The sequence below is a fragment of the Ochotona curzoniae genome, unplaced genomic scaffold (genome assembly GCF_017591425.1).
Source record: "Ochotona curzoniae isolate NIBS_2020 unplaced genomic scaffold, NIBS_Ocur_1.0 contig_3190, whole genome shotgun sequence".
Classification (NCBI taxonomy): Eukaryota; Metazoa; Chordata; class Mammalia; order Lagomorpha; family Ochotonidae; genus Ochotona; species Ochotona curzoniae.
The window spans coordinates 20,977,444-20,997,954 of record NW_024465751.1 but is presented as its reverse complement, the minus strand read 5'-3'; the positions used below and the strand labels follow the sequence as shown (position 1 = coordinate 20,997,954).

The window sequence follows — 20,511 nt, the reverse complement described above, 5'->3', positions numbered from 1 at the left end:
TATGGAAAGACATGGAGGCAATCGGACAAATCCACTGAATACTGACTTTAAAGAGGCTTACCAAGACGTGCTTTTTAGTTAGTGACATTGTGGCTCAAGACAATATTCATATTTGTAAGAAATGTGTTCAGAAATATAAGGGGAGAAATAGCTGCAATTTTCTTTATGTCACTTCAGATAATAAAAAGGAAAACAAGATAAAGAACAGAACACACATATGGCAAAACTACGAAATGTGTTCACTCTGGGGAATGGTTACATGTGGATGCGTGAAGATGCTGTTCTATAGATTGCAAAGACATCATAAATAGTTTCAAAAGAGTGTTTTTTTTCACTGACACTTTACACATCACATGAATAAACTAAGCAAACGGACATGGCAATATGTACCTGGTACTCAAAATCAGAGGGAACTCACTAGCCTATAATATCTCTAATGCCAGAAACCATGGGACCATGTAGAGCAGACAACACTGAGATTGTGCAATGGTGCTTTGTAAAGGATGCTAACACTCAAGGCAGGCAACAAACCTCCAAAAGAGAGCAGGGAAAATAGCAGGAATCAGATCTGCTCTGGGAATTTTTTGGAGAGAAAAACTCAGGTGATGCCCCAGATCCATGTTGTTCCCAAGAGCTCCAAAGACAGAAAGGATCTTGAAGTCACTTACTCCATACACCATACATTGAAACAACTCTCAAAGCATCCCCACCTCCAGGGATCCTATACATAAGCCCAGTGGCTACCATTAATACCATTCTTGCTTTATGTGTGAGGACAGTCTGTACGGCTAGGTGCACTAGTCATATACTAAATCATTCTACTTCTATTCCCATTGTAACTGCTTCTTCCCTCAACACTTTCTCTAATTACTATGTAATAAAGTGATGCTAGATTTTCTACCATTGGCTATACCTACAGTGTAATGATACATTTAAATGGCAGGATGTTGGACTTGTGACTATCACTGAAAGACTGCACTAGTTGAATAATATGATGGAAAATGCTGGGCAAAGGGAGTATGAGGAGCGATACTGAGAAAGGAGGATAAGGAAGGAGGGGACTCCCTATGCCTACAAATCCATTTCATGGAAAATAACAATAAAACTTTTAAATGAAATAATTAATAACAGCAATTACTCCACAGGTTTGTTGTGAAAATTAAATGAGGACTTAATTAGGCATGCAATTGCATCATGTACTCTAGAGTTATGATAAAGTCCTCAACCCCAGGGTCTTTACTGATATAATCAGGTTATCATTAGGTCAACAACCTGGGCCTTAATCTAATAGATCTGTCTTTCTTATAGGAAAAGAGACAGAGAAGGCAAGATAACTATTAGAAAATAGAAACAGAGATTGGAGCTCTGCTACCACAAGCCAAAGTACCCCTGGGGCTAACAGAGACAAGGAAGATCCTCCCTGAAGTATCACAGAGGGCATGACCTTGTTGATATTTTGGTTTTGGACTTGTAACCTCCAGAACTGTGACAAAACACACTTTGTGTTAAGCCAGGCCATTTTCAGCACATTACAACAGTCCCAGAAACTACCACACTGCGACAGCTGAGGGTTGCCATGCACTTCCGCACTTCAGCTCTAGATTAAAATATCAAGACTTGTGAGCAGGATGCTCTCCATCCACTTCATTCTTGAACCTGAGTGAATACCTCTACTGTAGCCAATTCTTCTAGCAACTATATAACATCACAGCCTTGGGAGAAGCCAATTCACCAGAAATCACTTCTCTTCTACATCCAATTCTTCCATAGTAAAACCCTTGCCATATCCCTGCTGAACTATGGCCTTTTTGGCACCCCCCCCTTTTTTGTTTTAGTAGAGCATTAAATATTTAACTGTAATATGGATTTAAAATGTAATCTCAAAGATTACAAATTGTGAATTTTTAATAAGCTAGTTCTTTTTTTAAAGAGTGAGCTTACAAGCTCCTCATCAAGATTTCATTCATCAAGTCAATTTCTCATCCCAGCCATCACTAATTTTTAGCCATTCACCCAACACATTAAATGTCCTCTTCACATTCATATTAAACAAGAGTGTAGGCTGCCTATCATCAGTACTCCACTAAACCAGTGGGAAAATATCATTGCAATGAAAACTATAGATGAGGACCCTCACTTCCCCAGAGAATCCCCTCAAAGTGAACACCAACTCCCTTTAGTCCCATTATTACTAACTGTGTCAAAAACTTTTTCACTTTGCAAACTAGTAACTCCATTAAAGAAAGCAAAATGCTTGCTTGGCGTAAGACACACTGACCATGCCTCTGTTGAAATTTCAAATGTTTTCATAATAAAATGTTCGAGAAATTGATGTCATCTTCATGTAAGAATTAAGAATACGCCTTTTTACTAGGAATTCAGATCATAGTTTAACATTTAGTGTTTTTACTGGAGTTTATAATGATGATGCCAAGGCATTTGATACAGAATCCGAAGGAGGTTTTTTTTAGTGTTCTCTGTTAGAGAAGACCGGAATCTTGTGCATCACATGGTCATTAACAGGAGTTTATACTTCAGTATTTGTTAGAACACTACAGAGATGCATTTCAAAGCTCTAAAGCATAAATGGCCCTCCGTACTCAATGCAGTCACCTGCTTTACAACTCTGTAAAGAGACACTGTGCTGTTAGAGCTGAGAGCTTGGAGCTTCGGGAAAGGATCTTTCCTGCGAATGGACAGATAATTTCTAAATGTAAGCTTTGAATGCATCTTCATGAAATACCTTCACTTTGCCTTCAGTCCAATAAGTAGAATAAATCTTTTTCTACATGATAGATAATCAAGTTTTTGAAAAGGTGATCCTGTTCTTGCTCTTTTTTCTTTTCCCTAGGTCCAACTTCTATCATTTCTTCAAATCTTTACAAACCCAACAAAAAGATATCTGCTATTTGTGTAGAAGTTTTGCCAAAATGTTAGGCTAGTCACCTACCAGACTCACTTTCAAGCAAAAGTCATGCACAGATCACTCATATTAGCTCAGATCGCTCTACATAAAAAAGCAAGCGGCACTAAATTCATAATGTTGGACAATAATAATTTGCTGTTGAAGATATCTAGGTAAATTTCAAGCTACAGATCAGTTTTCACAGTATTCCTTAAAGCATAGGGACAAAGATTACTTTCTGGTTGATCCATTGTGATATTTTAATACAATAATTGTCATGTTGTAGGATTTTAGATTAGCTAACTAATATTAATAATCTCTTTCACATATATAAACCTGGATAGAGTTGTTTTAGTTAGTAGAAAAAATATATAGGGGCATATCTGCCTCCAATAAAAATCTCATGATTCAGCTACAAATCACCTTCAGCCACTTCATGCCTTATTGGCCCCTTCCCTAACTCCACAAACTAACCTGAGCCCGCCAAGAGTGCTTCTGAGAACCACGGCAATTCATGCACCCGACACCAGTGGCTTCAATCCCCCAACGAAGTTTCTGTACTGCAGAAAGCTAGGAGGAGGAGGGTGGTAGCAAGATGTGTTTCCCTAGTGGAAGAAATGTAGTGGACAGGACAACTCTCTCGGATCGTTGGACACATGCCTAAATCCCTAGGGAAATAGAAAATTACAGCAAGTATATTCATCTTCCCACTTAACCTGCAGCTATTCCTCTCCCACATCCTCATATCTACTTAGATCCCTGGATTAATAATATCCAAGAGACCCTCATAATTTGCCAGTAAACTTGACCATTACACAGACACACACACACGCACACAATTTCAATTTCAGAGTAAGTAAACCTCTAAAACATTATCATGAAGGTTGTGTCAAAAATCAGCACTGATGCTAACAAAGTGTTTTTATGCATCCAGAATTACCCTGGTGACATGACGAATTCAAGACCAGAACTGCCTTAAAGTCTACTTAGCTATGGTCACCTGGGATTCCCAGGAGCCATTCTTCACAATCCACTGAGGTATCAAGGGTCTCTCCTTTACGGCACAGTCTTCAAAGACCAGTAATGGCAGTGGAAAAGCGATACCATGGTTACCCTGAAGAGTTACATTCTGGAAAATGAGCACAAGACATGACATTGGTAATGCCATGATCCCCACTATGAGTCAACTAAACTTCATAAAGACAACAAGCATATTCACCATCTTAACCAACAGGGTAAGACACAAATCTACAGAGTCTTAGATATTAAAAAAGTCTACTGATTAATTATATGGTTAATGATGACATGATGACACAGTGTAAGTCTCTCAAAAGTAAGTCCATATTTGATTATCCAGAAACACGTAAAGCGAAACAAGGAAATGTCAGAAGTTTTAAATCATAAGTTGGAGTTTATCACAAAGGAGGAAAGAATTTTAAAAGAAAAGGAAACGGGATTTGAGGGCGAGAGCAAAGCACATTTGCCACCTAAACCAACAAGATGAGGAAAGCACAAACCCCATAGAAGGAACCAAAGTTCAAGAAAAAGAATGCAAAGTGCGCCCTCTGTCGGTCATTGCATTTCAAAGGCTGTTGTGATGGGCAGGTGAGGCGTCCCCAGCAGCAGGCTAGAGATCAAGCCCAGGACAGTGCAAAAATTCTAACATTTTCTGAAACAGAAGGATACAGCAGACGCCTCCTTGGCTGGAAGTGAAGAATGCTAGCCCCCGGCTCCGACCACCCTGTGAACTGACTGTGTGATACATCAAGTCCCATCAATGCCAATCCCGCATGTCATCAGCCATAAAATTACATTAGCTAACAGCTGTTTCTCAAACTACACATCATTGTTGATGAGATTAAAACGTGGGGCATTGGAAAACTAGAACAAAACCCTTTGTAGTACTCTTAGTACTTAGTAGTACTTAATTTTAAACTTTTATCAACTCCTTAGGGGGAATGGAGAATTCCACAATTTCTTCATGTGATTACGATCCTCATAAATATTGTTTTTGAAACGGTGCTTCCAGTATGGTCTTATGCACACAGGAGATCTGTGAAAGCCCATGTAAAGCAAACAAAACTTCTAGGTAACAATTTGAAACAGCCATTTAGCATCATACTAATTCAGAAGTTCTAACTTCTAGCTCTCTAACCAATCCTGCTTAAGAATGTTACAGGAAAAAGAGATACACAATGGGTCACTTTTGAAACATTAGGGATGATTTATCCTTTAGCAGTAAAGTTGAAAAGCTTTTGAGTAGCTTCTAAGCTACCTGCCCCCCAAATAACTGAAGGAAAGCTATCTATAACTAATTTCTCCACTAGAATAAAATATCATGGTTTTTAGCCAGCTTCTCTATCTTCTTTTGGTCAGTGGACTGTTGAATAATATGTATGCGCATACATAAAACACATGTACCTCCATAAACATATATAGAGGCATAAACACACACACACACACACACACACACACACACACAACTTGTTCTGGCTACTGGAGCACCAGAAACAAAAACAAATTAAAGTGCTTCAAAACTTTCATGGAAAAATCAGCATTAAGGCTCAACAAGTTAAGCTATTACCTGAGACACTAGCTTCCCATATCAGAACACCAGTTAAGAGTCCTGGTTTCTCTCCTTTAAAAATTATTGTTGTTATTTTCATGCTCCATTGTTCTAGGTATTCCCCACTTACCCTCCTTATTCTTCCTTTCTGCCATTTCCTCCCATGTAATTATGGTAGTGTGGTCCTTTAGTAACAGCTCTAAGTTTAACATTCAGCTATGTAAGTACATGATGGAATCCAGGTACAGACAAAGCTAGAAAAATTTGCATCAGATTGTCAAAGTATAGAACTGTTTCACTAGAAGTTCTTTTATTGGAGAGTAGAGATGCCTACTGTGCCATATCTTCACTTTCCAATATGCTGGTCTTCATTATATAGGTCATCTATGAGAACATAGTATATGCTTGTTCACCTGTATATAAACGCACAATAGTGAAGATATGGAAACAACCCAGATGTCCATCAAAAGAGGAATGGATAAAACAGCTGCGCTATACCTATCCTACAGAGTACTACACAGCCATTAAAAAAATGAAGTCCTACCAGTTGCAACAAAATGGTCCCAACTGAAGACTAAAATAAGTTTATATATAGGAACTCTGCTTCTGATCCAAATTCAAGCTAGTATTCCTAAGAAATCAACAGATGATGGTCCAAAGAGCAGTCAGATCCAGATGGAGTCCCAGTACCCTGCCTTCTTCCTGGCCCAGTCCTGGGGAGTAAATCAACAGATGGAACATCTGTCTGTTATGAAATCTTCCATCTAATGATTCACTTGCCAAATGACCATTAATAGCTGGGGCTGGGTCAAGCTGACCAGCAGCTCACAACTACACTAACATCTCCCATGTGGCTGGCAGGGGCCCAAATGTTTGAATCATCTTCTACTGATTTCCCAGGTATATCAAGCAATTGTACCCAAAGTGAAGCAGCCAGTGCTTGAACTTTTGCCTGTATGGGCTAAGGGCATCATAGGCAGTGGTTTAACATATTGCACCACACCACTGGATCACCCATGAATTTATTGAATCCCCCCCTTTTGCCAGATGATCAAAAAGTTCAGCAGTGGTAAGCTCCATGGTAGAGTAGGTAAAACCACTAACTGGTAAAGCCCAAAGTCACAGCAGCTCCACTTCCAATACAGCTCCCTGTTCACATGCCTGCAGGTGCCTGGGCCCTGCAACCCATAAAGGAAAGCTGGAAAGAGCAACTAAGCACTAAAGCATACTTAAAATTTTATGCATCAAGTATATCATTTCCTCAGCCATCAGTAACATAATTTATCAGTTGTTTAGTGAGTATAATCATGAGTTTTGGGAAGTCTGGAGTTCAGTAACAGTCTGATATGAGGAAATTTTGAATGGTTCAAAGATGAATTCCTCATTTTTTATTGAAAGTTTATGTTGGAAGCTTGCTGTGTACATGGGAAGCCAGAAATTCAGGAGAGCTGATTCCACTTCTGGCTCTCTTCCACTTAACGGTGTTTAAATATCATGCTTGGTTTTGGCAAGCAGTTCATCTTCCTTGTAATCCAAAACAACTCCCACTTCCTATAAAGGGCCATGAAAGCTATTGTTTTCCTGAAAAATCACACATAGACAACTATGTCATTTTTTAACAGCCACAGAAGGAATGCACTTGTAACACACACAATCACCTCTCTATATAACTATCATTACACTAAAGTCATCAATATAATTGATTAGGATTTTTTTTGCACTAGCTTATCCATGTTACTGAATGTCTTTTATTTTTTTTTAAGATTTATTTTTATTATTTTTTTTATTGGAAAGGCGGATATACAGAGAGGAGAGACAGAGAGGAAGATCTTCCGTCCGATGATTCACTCCCCAAGTGAGCACAACGGGCCGATACTATGCCAATCCGAAGCCAGGAGCCTCTTCCGGGTCTCCCACGTGGGTGCAGGGTCCCAAAGCTTTGGGCCGTCCTCGACTGCTCTCCCGGGCCACAGGCAGGGAGCTGGATGGGAAGAGGGGCCGCCAGGATTAGAACCGGCGCCCATATGGGATCCCGGGCGTGCAAGGCAAGGACCTTAACCACTTGCGCCACCGCGCCGGGCCCTGAATGTCTTTTAAGAAGACAGAAACTGGGCCTGGCGTGGTAGCCTAATGGCTAAAGTTCTCGCTTTGCCCACCACTGGACACCAGCTCATATCCCGGCTGCTGCACCTCACTTCCAGCTCCCTGCCTGTGGCCTGGGAAAGCAGTAGAGGATAGCCCAAAGCCTGGAGACCCTGCACCAGCATGGGAGACCCGAAAGAAGCTCCTGGCTCCTGGCTTCAGATTGGTTCAGCTCCACCTGTTTCAACCACTTGGGGAGTGAACCAGTGAATGGAAGCTCTGTCTCTTTCACTCTGTAAATCTGACTCTCCAATAAAAATAAATAAATCCTTTTTTTTAGAGGAGGAGGGGAAAAAGAGAAGAGAGGAGGAGGAAGTGGAAGAGGAAGAGGAAGAGAAGGAAGAAGAGGAGCAAGACGACACAAACCAGGGCTGGTGCAATGGCTCATTCTCGTTGCCAGTGCCCCATCCCGTATGGGTGCTGATTCATGTGCTGGTTGCTCCATTTCAGATCCTGTACTCTGCTTTTCAGTCTGGGAGAGGAGAGAGAATGGCCCAAAGCCTTTGGACCCTGCACCCAAGTGGGAGACCTGGAAGAAGCTCCTGCCTCCTGGTTTCTAGCTTAGGATCAGATCTGGCCATTTCAGCCATTTGGGGAGTGTACTAGTAGAAAATGTTCTTTATCTCTCCTCCTCTAAGGAAATCTGCCAATAAAAAATGAAATAAATCCTTTTAAAAAGAGAGAGAGAACGCGAACGATTTTGAGTTATACATAAATGATTTTCATTCAATGGGCAAAATGTTCAGGGTTGAAAATCGCTTCTTGTCCCTTTCTCATTCAAAGGACAGACAGCTAAATGGATTTACAAACAGTCACTGGTAAACCCTGAACTTGCAGCACTCATCAGAAGACATGTAAAAATGAATATAGGGCTGGGTGGGGCTTTTATAGCTCAATCTACATTTATTATTCTCCAAATGTTAAATAATAGTAAACAGTGAGATTACATTCCACACAAACTTCATCTATTTTCAAGGATCTCTGAATTTAAAAACCAAGCAATTTCTCATTGCATCAACAAAAGTTAAGGACAACCAATATACTCTTGTGTTCAATGACTTTCTTTTTACTACAAGAAGAAGCACTCTGTAAGATGTAATTTTGGATGAGTATGTTATAATCTGCCCTAGAAAAGCTTAAAATGTGAGTTGGGACACGTTGTACAATTGCAAGAATAAAGGTAGAAATAACATTCCTTTAAGAATTTTGACACACAAAAGTCTAAGTATCTATGAAGAAACACTTCATTTTGGCTTAAGAACAGATGGCAGAAAATTCCAGGCAGGCTTTCTGGAGGCCATGGCAGGGCATTTGTTCAACCACACAAAAGCATGGAAATATATGGTGTGCCTGAATATGGAGGAATTTGGTATAGCCTAAGTGTATATTGCTCTCAGAGTCAGGGGGAGCGGAAAGGAGACTGCATTCAGATAGCCTTGAATCTCGACTGCCACATAAAAAATAGACTATATTCCACAGTCAATATGAAGACATGAATGGCATCAGCATTTAGACCTACTGGTTTAGAGATCGGTTGAGATAGCTACATCCCATACCTGAATACCTGTGTTCAACTCCTGGCCACAACTTCTAACTCTAGTCCTGTGCTCATGCAGACCTGAGCAGGCACCAGGCAGTGGTTCCAATGACTGTGTTCCTGCCACTTCTAAAGGAGCCCCAGACTGGATTTCCAACTCAGATTCAGTCCTGGTCCAGTCTCAGCCATTCTGGACACTGATGAGTGAACCAGCAGATGGGATGTGCCCCACTACTACCAACAACACCACCAACCACCACCACCTCTTCTGTCTGATTTACAAGTCATATTTATATATGATGTTTAATATACAGGGGCCTTATTAGTAGAGAAATATTAACACAATCTGTGGCTCAGAAAAAAGTTAACATGGCAGCATTTTAAAGGAGAAACTTAAAAAGTAGATACTAAGAGATAGAGGACCTCAGAGGCCTAAGGTTAGGAAAGACCTCTAAGGATAGAAAGGGCAGGATACACATAAATATCACAGCTGAGGTAGAATGATTAAGGTGGACTAGCTTCCGCTACAATGAAAGTCACAAAGGAAGTAACATTAAAGTCAAAAACTAGAGTGAGGTTTCCCATCCCACATGTCGGAATGCCAGGAAGAGCAACGAGGAACACAAGCAGAGGCTCACACCTGGCAGAGAGCAAAAGGAGGAACTGAGTCCTGGAAACCAACAGAACATGCAACGCCTGTCAAGGAGCAGTGATGGAGCGAGTGGAACGCAGCAATACACACTGAAAAACAAAAACAAAAGGTCGAGGCTGTAGCTGAACGACTTGAGTGGAAACAATTGAAAATACAGAGATGGGTTTGAAAAAATCCCCCCCCCACAAGGAAAAGAATAAAGAAACAGTAGTCTACACCTGTTCTCAAAGACAGGACCAAAGAGGAGGCATGACTGGAGTGGACCATCAGCAAGCACAAGCAGAGAATCTTGTTTGGAAAGGGGTGACACCTCTAGAGACCATAATAATGCCCCTGGAGTTGTCAGTGAATTGATTACACAGGGTGGATAACCACGAAACTTCTTCCAGGAATCTCAATGCACTGCTAACTTTGGCTGTAGATCTGAAGCTGCTCCAAAAACATAACGTGTAATAACAAACGTTCTAAAGAAAACTTTCAGGAAAAGGAAACCCAAATTTTAACAGACCAAAGAATGAAAAGGATTAGCAAACAAGAGAAAGAGCTGAAGTGAAGGAAAGCAAATGAGACTAGAAAGTAATAGAAGGAGAGAAAAATTGAGAATCTCAGGATTAGAAAACAGGTGACGGATAGAAGGAGGGCCAGGAGGAGAGAATATAAATGAAAGGTGGTCCTTAGAAAGGGGAAAAAATAACCTCCCCTCAATCAGTCTTATGCCCTCTCCCTCATCCTTCCTTCCTAAGAGAAGGACAGAAAGAATGGGAAAAGGAGTGAAAATTTTGGTTTTGAAAATCCCACCTTCTCTATAAAAACACCCTCCCCATTATATTGTTGTTGTAATCTTGTTTTGCAGTAGTCATTGGCACATCCATATTTATTTCAGATGGAAATATATATATATATATATATATATATATATATATATATATAAGGGACATGAAACACTGTGTTCATCTAGTGATTTATGCTTGCTTGCTTCGGAAATTGCAGAAAAACAGTGAACCTCATGCTATGCTGAAAACTATGAGAAACTGTGCTATTTCATCTCCAGCTTGCTGCCTCCTTTTAGCAGAGAGACTATCCAGCATTGTATTGAAGGATTTGTCTCTCATCTATTTTCTAGACTTGGGTTGCATGAGAATGAATTTCCAAGAAAACTACATAATTTAAAGGCAGTCAATTGGAAGGAAAGAAGTCAAAAGTAGCCAGGATAATCCATAACCTGCAGGTCAGTCTCTGAATAAATCAAGAGGAGGTTCTGCATTAAGGAATTAGAAGTGTCATTCCCAACTTGTAATTCCTGCAAATAACTGGATTCTACTCAAGCTTAATTCAAAAGCTAGAATTCAAGGGAGGCCTATGGGAACATCACCTATTTTGAATCAACTCCAAATATCTGGAGCAAAGTAAGACGTTAATCTGAACACAGCAACTTTCTAAACTCCCTGCACTGGTAAGACACTAGCTAGAAAAAAAAATTCATGCAATTATACTGAGAGAAAAAGCAGCCGATTAAAAAAAAAAAAAGGAGAAGAAAAGAAAGAACATGTTTATGCTACAAAATTAAACATCACATCAGCTTTTCTGAAATACTTTGGAACTTGAAAAAGTAAACAAGCATACAAAATGTATTTTGAAGACGTTTCATTCAAGTGTAGGTTAATATGTTCCATGTGCCACTTTGTCTTTTGAAAGAATACGCTGCAAAATAAACTTATTAAAAAATACTTGTCAAAAACAGCTGTCCCCAAATATCTTCATTACATTTTCAGAATACAAGCACAAATTAATTTAGCACTATAAAGAGAAAATGTTCATTGTTTTTTTCCTAACCTCAGTTGCTAGAAAAACACGGCACTATTTGTGCCACACACTTCATTTTCATGGAAGAAGCCCGATCTAGGTTTATAGAAAGACGTGGTAGAGGGAGAAGCTAAAGCCTCGATCTAGAAGCATCTTCACCAGGAACCCCTTGTGCGACCACACCCCCTACCATCTGACCACCAGAAACATGAATCTGATACTGCATCAGAAGGGCTTTAGCAGGATGCTTTCATAATCCAGATATAAAATACGACTGGCTAAACATATAAACAGAGTGGAAGAGATGGAAGATAAAGTCACTGCATACCAAGCTCAAGAGACTCCAGGAAGCCATCATAAAGTTACGATCTGTCTATCCACCTTTCCATAATCCTGACTAAAACGTACCTAGTTTACAACCATTCCCAAAAAGACAGCTAGGCAATCCCATTTACCATATTAATAAATCATAAGCAGTCCCAAGACAGATACAGGCAATAGAGTTAACAGTAGCTAATGGTGACTGTTGTAAAGGGGCGTGGGGGAGAGGGGAGAGGAGTGGGGATGCAGGCAGTGGGAAAGCCAGCACATCTTAACCCTGTCACCGTCGAAGTGTCAGTTACCAACCAGCTGCTCTAACTACTGACAATCTCTCCCTTTCTCCAAAGCTATTCCTTCTCAGTCTTATGTTTGTGTGCCTAATTAGTAACAAAAATTAATACAGGCAGGCCCCCATTAGTGGTTATTAAATGCATTTTTATTTTATGATCTTGTTTTCAGAATCCGAAGAAAAATGCCTAATGGGCTATTCGGGTTCTTGGTCTCCCCCATACAAGCTTTTGTCCAATAGTGGAGGGGTCAGGGTCAACATTCTATTTTCAATCCTCTGGCATGTTTTGAAATGAAACATAGAGTTAAATTATACATTTGCTCTCTATTCTAGACTGGATGCAATTGATTTTAACTGACTAAATTATCTGATCTCTGCCAAGAATTTTATTTCATTAAGAAAATGATATTATGGAGCATCTGAGATCATAGAGCAGACTAAACATAATGCCAAAGGAGTTCTGAGAGTGCTGCACACTGAAGGTTTGATTATTTGCAGATGGAATATGAAAAAAAAAAAAGAAAGAAAGAAAAACCAGCAGGTCCCAAGGGGAAGCCCAACCAATCCTGGTACCACCAGGGCCTCCATCATAGCACAAAGCCAAGAAAACAACTCATCTAAGCTACAACACCTCTTTTTAAAAGCACTAATCACATTTCTCCCTGGAAAGTCATATTTAACTGCCACGATCCAAAACAAAGGAGGAAGAGGAAATGTTGGTGCCACAACGAGCTCCAGCACGTCAACTGTCATTGCTGACACGATTTGGCTAGTAGTCAAGCATTCACCAAGAAACTGATTTAAATCAATCTCCTTTGGGGGAGCCGATTGTTTGGTATGCGCAACAATTGATGTAGGATCAATCAGTAGACATGAGATCAATTAAAAGCAGCTTAAGTTGGTGACGAGAGACAATTCACACAACTTGAGTTAGATCTCCATTCATTTCAATACTCACAATGCAATTCCTAAGCTTCCTTGCAAAGCAAAAAAAAAAAAAAAAAAAAAAAGCTACTATCACTCTACACTGTCTAGCCAGCCTTTAAGTAGTTCCACTTTTAATTAAAAAAACACAGTGCACCCTTTGTTGGCACAGATAGTGTGGTCACTTTTAAAGACCATAGTTATTTCAGCCAGTAACTTGGCATTTTTAGAAGGGACATCTGTTGAGGGGAAAAAGATGGGGGGGCAGGGAGGAGGGATAAACTTAATGCATTTTTTTTAACAACCACCTTACCAATTTACATGTGCCGGAAAACATTTTATTAAATTGTAAGGTTGATTTGGAGAAATTCAGTTACTGCACACTTCAGAATTGAATTTATAAATGCCAGCAGACGGCCACACGGACAACAATTACTACCCCAGATTCCTTGGCCAAGCAGGCTTTGAAAGAAGCAGGTTCTGCCTCCCACACCTAGCAAGGCAGGGCTCTGTTGGGGAAGGCTTGCAGTATCGCGTTTGGCCGCAGGAGTGCTGCAATGCCATTCTCCAGCAGGCAGCACGCTCAGCCCACTCCACTCGACCACAATGGGTCAGGCGGTGTGCTGCAGACAGCAAACACCCCAGTAAAAACTCCTCTAAGAAACCAACAAGAATTTGCCAGAGGGCTTCGTATCCTTCTATGTATTTTTGCAAACTTTAAGCACTTTGGCCTTTCAATGAAGTAGACTGCAGCTTGAATTTTTCCAAAGGGGAAGCCTCTCCAAAAACTGAACCTCAAAATTACCAAACATTACAAAATTACCTGCTCTGCCGAATGCTACCTGGAAAAGAAATGGTGGCGTGGAAAAGCAGTAGTTGGGAAGCAGTGACAGAAAGGGGGCTTTTTCTAGGCTGACAACAGTAATACCAAACGCTCGGAGATTTTTCTGTTACTTTTGTGTGGGATAATTTCTGAAAACTAGTAGTATTTTCCAAACGACAAAAATGAAACAGCGACAACGGAGAGCGCGGACTCTAAAAGTTTCCAATTACCGTGAGTTCTGTGCGGTGACAAGTGAACCTCGAACTCTGGCCCTAGGAGACAGCAACTGAACAACATCCTAAAAAGCCACGAAAACATAAAGCTCAAAAAGCCTTTCCCACGATCTAGACAGAGGACCAGGGGCTCCAGGAGTTATAAACAAATCACATCACAGGCCGGGAGAGACATGTATATCCCAGCCGAGTAAAGATCCCGTGAACCAACCTCAGGATAAAGCCTGCGCTGGGCGAAGACCAATAGCTCCCCATTAGGCTTCCGCAAGACTGTGGCGCACTTTCCCAGCAAGAGTTATTCAAGGTGGGGGAGTGGGTGACTGTGTGTGTGTCCGCTGTGGTTTACGTTGAAATCCACCAGAAGACTTAATTGCGCCTAACAGCGCTCGCCCTAAAATGCAGGCCAATGAGCTACAACCCCCAAAGGACTAGAAAGCAGAAACACGTGCGCACACTGAAATCTACAGGAGAGGTAATTCTCAGAAAGCTTTCTGAGAGGCTCCCACTCGCTTTTCACGCTGGGCACACAAGCTAAAGAACGCAGGGAGAAGTTAAAAAGCCGCGAGTGAATTTCATTGAGAACAGAAGCCAGTGGCAACAGCTGCATTTGAGGAGAGCAAATGGATGGGGGTAGAGTGGGGTCTGTTAAAAAATAATAATAAACCTGCTAGGGAACACTCTTTCCAGTGTTCAACTTGGTGACCAGCTCAAAAAGTTCCCATTTCAAGTTCTAGTAAGAGAGAGGACTGCTGCCCTTTCCCTGGGGGAAAAAAATTAACAGATCCTCCATCTCGGCGCCCCTCCCCAGCATTCACCCACCCACCCACCCAATAACAGGCCGCGTCCAAAACGACCTGTGGCCACGATTTATGGGGTACATAGGTGGAAAGGTAGAGATGGTGTAAAAAGGAAGAGGGAGGAGTAAAATGGACCTAGCTAAGGAAAGCGACCGAGAGACGGGCCGCAGCGAACTCGAGTGCGCAGCCAGCGCAACGCACGACTTAACCCGCAGCGCCAGCGAGACCCGGAGCTCACGGCGCCCCCAGCGAGTCGCGCTCGTGACCAGCCGCGCCTATTGGGGACAGCAGAGCTGGAGTGTTCCGCGGAGCTTCCGGGTGCCCAAAGTGGGAGGTGTGGCCCGCCAGAGCTGGGGTGGAGAGCACAGCCCTGCCCACGCGAGCCGGCGAGCCCAGGCGTGGGTGAGCGCCGCGGGACGCCACGCCACCGGGGCAGAGAGGAACCCACCTCGCTTATTGCGCCTCCATCGGTTGCCTTGGCAGTGGCTGTAATCCATACAGTTCAGAATGATGAGCGCAAAGGAGAAGAGGCGAAACTGCATCTGGACGGTCGGCGAGGGAGAGGCGCCTCTCAGAGCTGGGAACTGGAAGGCTCATCCAAGGAGCCGGCGCCGGCGCGCTGCTGGGGACGACTCGGAGGGCGAGAAGCCGCTAGCCCCGGGGCCGTACGCTTCAGTTTCGCGCCAGCAGCATCTCTCCGCCGTGAACCTGAGATGAGGAGCGACAAACAGGGTGGATGGGGTAGGGAGAATGGAGAGAAGCGCGAGGAGGCAGCTGCGCTTTCGCGCGTCCCAATTTAAAGATGAGATGGGAGGAGGAAGCGAAGCCCCTGCCTGCCACGAGCGGCCGGGCGCACAGCTGAGGACCTCTGGGAAGGGTGATTGCAATCAGTGAATTAGCAACCTCTGCGGGGGCAGAGGCTCCGACCCCGCGGGAAGGACGTCGTGCGGACGCTGTGAAAAACGGAAAGAGCCCTCAAAGCACTAAGGGCAAGGGTTCAAAGAGCGCTCCAGGGCCCTTTGCGCGCTAGGGCAAGGGTCCCGGAGCGCCGCAGTACCGGCGGCCAGGTATGGGTCGCCTACCGTGCGCACGTCCGTCTCGCAGGCACGGCGTGCCTAGGCGCGGCGCTTCATCCCAGGTCGGGAAGTCGGTTGCTTCGCTAGCACGTGGGCCAGGGGAAAGTTGCGGCGAGACACCCGGAGTGCCTGGCAGCTCCGGGATCCCTGTGGCCGCCGCAGGGCAGGCGTGCGCGGAGGGTCGTCTGGGCAGGCGGCTCCTGGCAGAGCTGGCGCCTTCGCGGCCACTGAGATGCTGCGTCCCGCTCGCAAGTGCTATCCGCGGGCAAGGAGCGTGCCTGCTCTCGAACTCCACTGCGTCCCTGTCTAATTGCGCCGCTTCCCGGGCTCTCTCCTCTATATCTTGACGGCTAAGCCTTCGTTCTTTCCAAGCTGTGGGAGACGGAAAGCTCCCGGGAGGCCGAAGAGATGTGGCTGGCTCACTTTCCGATGGAGATGCAGACGGACTGAGGCTCGGGATGCTTCTATAAGTAGGTGGTGCTGTGGTCCAAGGCATCGAAGTCTAGGCGGGCTCGGAGTTCCTGGGTCCTAATGCCAGAAACGCTCTGGTTTCCCTGAGGTCCTAAAGAGCGCAGGCGGTTCACCGCGAGCCTCTCCCTGGGCGAATCCCAGGCCCGGCTTTCCAAAAGGTGATGGCTTATGTGGAGAGTGCCTAGCAACAAAGTGCGCACCAGCTTAGCAGCGCCTACCAGGGAGCCTCGCCATGCACCCACAAGGTGTCCTCTCGGGCGCTGTGCAGCCAGTCCAAGCTCAGCGCCAGCCTTCCTGCAAAGGGTATCTGACTGATAGCTTAGCCTGGACCTTATTTTCTCAGGGCAGGGATCGCTGCTCTCCACCAGAGGAGCTGAACCTCGAGCCTCGGCTCACTAGGTGCCACACCTCTGTCAGTTTTTAATTTACATCTGGCTTTGTTCAATAGGCAAATCTGTTAGCACAGTTGGAATTGAAATGTGAGCTCTATTTAAAAGGGGGGGGGTGACATGGTGTGTTTCCAATAGCTTTTGCTTATCCTCAAAACTGCAGGTTCTTGACCATTTGTCCTCCTGGAAATCTTGCAGAAACCTGTGAGCTCTTGCTTTGCAGTAGTCAAGAAAATTTGGATCTTGATTCCTTAAAGGAAACTTGCTTCCCACTGGAGTATTTCTCTTTTTAAATCATCCTTCCTCCTGTTTTGCTCCCATTCCAAAGTGGGTGCCTTGGACTTGGGCAACTATGATCAACGCAATGTTACATTAAATACCTAACTCCATCTGGTGAGCTGTTTTGTCCCGCATTCACTGCTTGGGAATGAATTTGGTCCTCTGGCAAAACATCAGTCAGACTGCTAGCCGTGGCAGTACAGATATCTCCACAATATGCCCATAGATGCCAAGTTATTATAGTAACATTTCTACCTTTTGAACTCCCTTTTCTGTTCCTTCAGTTTCTTAAGATGTTCAGATAGTTGGAGACTTAAGACAAATAGAATCAACATTAAAATTGTCACTTCACTGGTCCACAGCTGTTATATATGACTCTTTTAGACACTGCAACTGCAATGCAATATTTATGTATGAAGGATTTCAATGTTTGGCACCCGGATTGTGTCCAGTGGGTTAAGCCACAGGCCACAGCACTAGCATCCCATATGGAAGCAGTGGTTCCAGTCCACACTGTTCAGCTTCTCACCCAGTTCCCAGCAAATGCTGCTGAGAAAACAGTGGAAGATGGCTCAGATACTGGGGCCTCTACCGTCTACATGGGAAGACCCAGATAAAGTTAGAGGTTTCTGTTTGGGAAGCAAATCAGCAGATGGAACACCAAAATCTCTTTCACATCCTGTCTCTCCTCTCTCACTCTCTGTCACTCTGCCTTTCAAATAAACAAATGTGGGGTTTTGTTTTGTTTTCAACCCAGTGTTAATTCCTTTGTGGCTAAGGATAACCCAAGATCCTGAGTTGAGATCATTGGTCCCATATCATAGAAAGGAAGAGTCTCCTGAAACTGGCTCACTAGACACACATCAAGATGATAAAATGAGACATGCAGAAGTAGCTGATCTGTTTCTTGGCCTTTTCAATCCTTTGTTTTTGTCACAGAATTTGAAAGCAATTGGAAACACTTCAGCCTAACATAAAGACTTAATCATATTCCACTGAATCCCTTTCCAGCAATATAAATGGATGTCTTTCAGAGTATCTTAACATGTACATTGTATTTAGAAAGGAGTTAAGTCAGGGGGTGAGAACAGTCTCTTTTAAAACCCCCTGCCTTCCTATATAGATAGCTATAGGAGCCAGTCAAGTTCAATCGTTAACACTGAGTGTTCAGCATCACATTTTAAGTCACCTCTTGGGGTGTCTGCATCCCTTATGAAAGGGCTTGATTAGTGTCCAGGTTTGTCTGCTTCTGACTCAGCTTTCCTGCTCATGCACATCCTGGGAGATAACAGATTACAACTCCCCAGCTTAAGTCCCTATCATTCCCACAGAACACCTGGACTGAGCTCTCTGCTGCTGGCTTCCTCATGACTCAGTGCTGGCTATTGCCAACAAATGGGTACTGAACAAGCAGATGGAAAATGTCTAAGTATCTCTTTCTGTATCTCTGGGGTATCTCTTTTTCTCTGTATCTCCCTTTAGAATGGAATGAGAAAATACATTTTTATAAATGATCAATGGTCATCTGTGTCCTACTTAAAAAAAAAAAAACACTTACTTGAAAAGCAGTTTCAGAGAGAGGGAAAGACAGAATGAGAGAGATCTTTCATTCCCTGGTTCACTCCACAGATGGTTACATCAACTTGAGCTGGGTCAGTCCAAAGCTAGGAGCCAAGAGCTCCCTCCAGGACTCTCATGTGGGTGCAGGTGCCCAAGGATGTAGACCATCGTCTGCTATCTTCCTAGACACACTAGCAGGGAGCTGGACCAAGAGAGGAGCAGCTGAGTCTTGAACTGAACTTTGAGTGGGATGTTGAAACTACAGATGTTGGCTTCACCTATGATGCCACAGCATCTGTCTTAGGGTCCTCTAGTTAAAGATAAAAATAAGCACAAGTCCAAGTAGATCTAGCTGTACCGTGCCCCACCTGGATTGCTTTGGGTGAGTCTCTGGATCTGTGATCTTGGCAGTATTTTTAGAAAATTAGATCACTGTTTCTTTCACCTCTTCCACATGCTGCTATATGTTCAAGTTTGTCATTTTAATGGGAAGGAAGAACCACCGTAAGCAATACTCAACAGTGACACAGTTCTCTGTGGGGAAAGAGAGTTACACTGTCAGCCTTAGTTGAATTACATATACCACTTTCAAACTTATCCCTTCAAAGAAACCTTTCTGTAATTTTGTTTAATTATTTAGCTATTTATTTGAGCCACAGAGAAAGAGCACATGCATTTGATAGCTCTGTTCCCAAATGTCCACAAATGACCAGGACTGGGCTAGACCAAAGTTTGGAGCTGAGAACTCGATGCATAATTCCTACATGGATTTCAGGAACCTAATTAAATCGACTGTCACTGCTGCCTCACAGGAAGCTGAAGTCAAGAACTACAGCCTAGGATCAAACCCAGGTAAGCCAATGTGGCACTACTACGTGGGGCACGGTTATCTTAACCACTGGATTAAATGCCCATACCTTCATAATTGCAACCATTAGTCCACTTGTCATTTTGCTGTTTACTTATCGACTTGAAAGAAGAGCAGAGAAAGGGAGAGACAGGTTTTCCATTCAGCGGTTCACTCCCCAAATGCCCTCTGCAGCTAAGGCTAGCCCAGACTTCAGCTAGAAGCCAGGACTTTCAGGTGTCCCGAGTTGATGGCATGGGCCCAAGCACTTCAGCCTTGCCTTGTTGCTTCCCCAGATACATAAAGGAGTTGAACCTGAAGCAAAGTGCCCAGGACTTGAGTGTGCGACGCAGACCTTTCAAGGGGCAACCTCAACTGCTGTGCCCAAACACCCACAGCCAGTTGTCATTTTATTAACCAGATTTATTTCTCATTTAATGAACCCCCTGGAAGCAGTCCATTAAAGAGAATTTTACAGTGCCTTTTCTGTAGAAACTTGGTCAACTTGGCTTAATAGGACAAAAATAGGTTCCGGGAAAAATGAAGACTACTAATTCTCCTTAGGCCCCCTTCTGTTTTGTGTCTGCCTTTCAAGGGACAACACTGAAGCTCAAAAACCTGTCATCCCCAGATTTGAGAATAACCTATGAGTCTAATGTGTTACTAATGCATACCTTTTTGTATTATCTACTGAATATGTTTCCTGATTTCAAGAATCCAGGATTGTTCTTGCTACTAAAAAGTACTCCTTGGCAGATCCGAAACTATACTTAACTTGAATCTGATGTCCCTGCTTCTTTTCACTTCTATCTGAATGTGTTGTTGTTGAGGCTTACAGATCCCCCTGCACGTTTCTTCAATCTGAAGTCAGTAGATTCAGGAAACTCTGTGAGTGGA

General features: G+C 43.2%; 1 protein-coding gene across 4 annotated transcripts in view; it reads right to left on the bottom strand.

The window, feature by feature from the left end:
- Nucleotides 1-15,534, bottom strand: part of RSPO2 (R-spondin 2) — a 168,880-nt gene extending 153,346 nt beyond the window's left edge. For 2 of the 4 annotated variants that reach the window (XM_040979477.1, XM_040979478.1), the window contains exon 1: nucleotides 15,441-15,534. In XM_040979477.1, the coding sequence (XP_040835411.1) occupies nucleotides 15,441-15,534 (94 nt within the window). Of the gene's footprint in view, nucleotides 1-15,415 lie in introns of all 4 variants that reach the window. The other 2 variants (XM_040979476.1, XM_040979475.1) reach the window with 2 other exon arrangements.
- Between the last annotated feature and the right edge of the window lie 4,977 nt (nucleotides 15,535-20,511).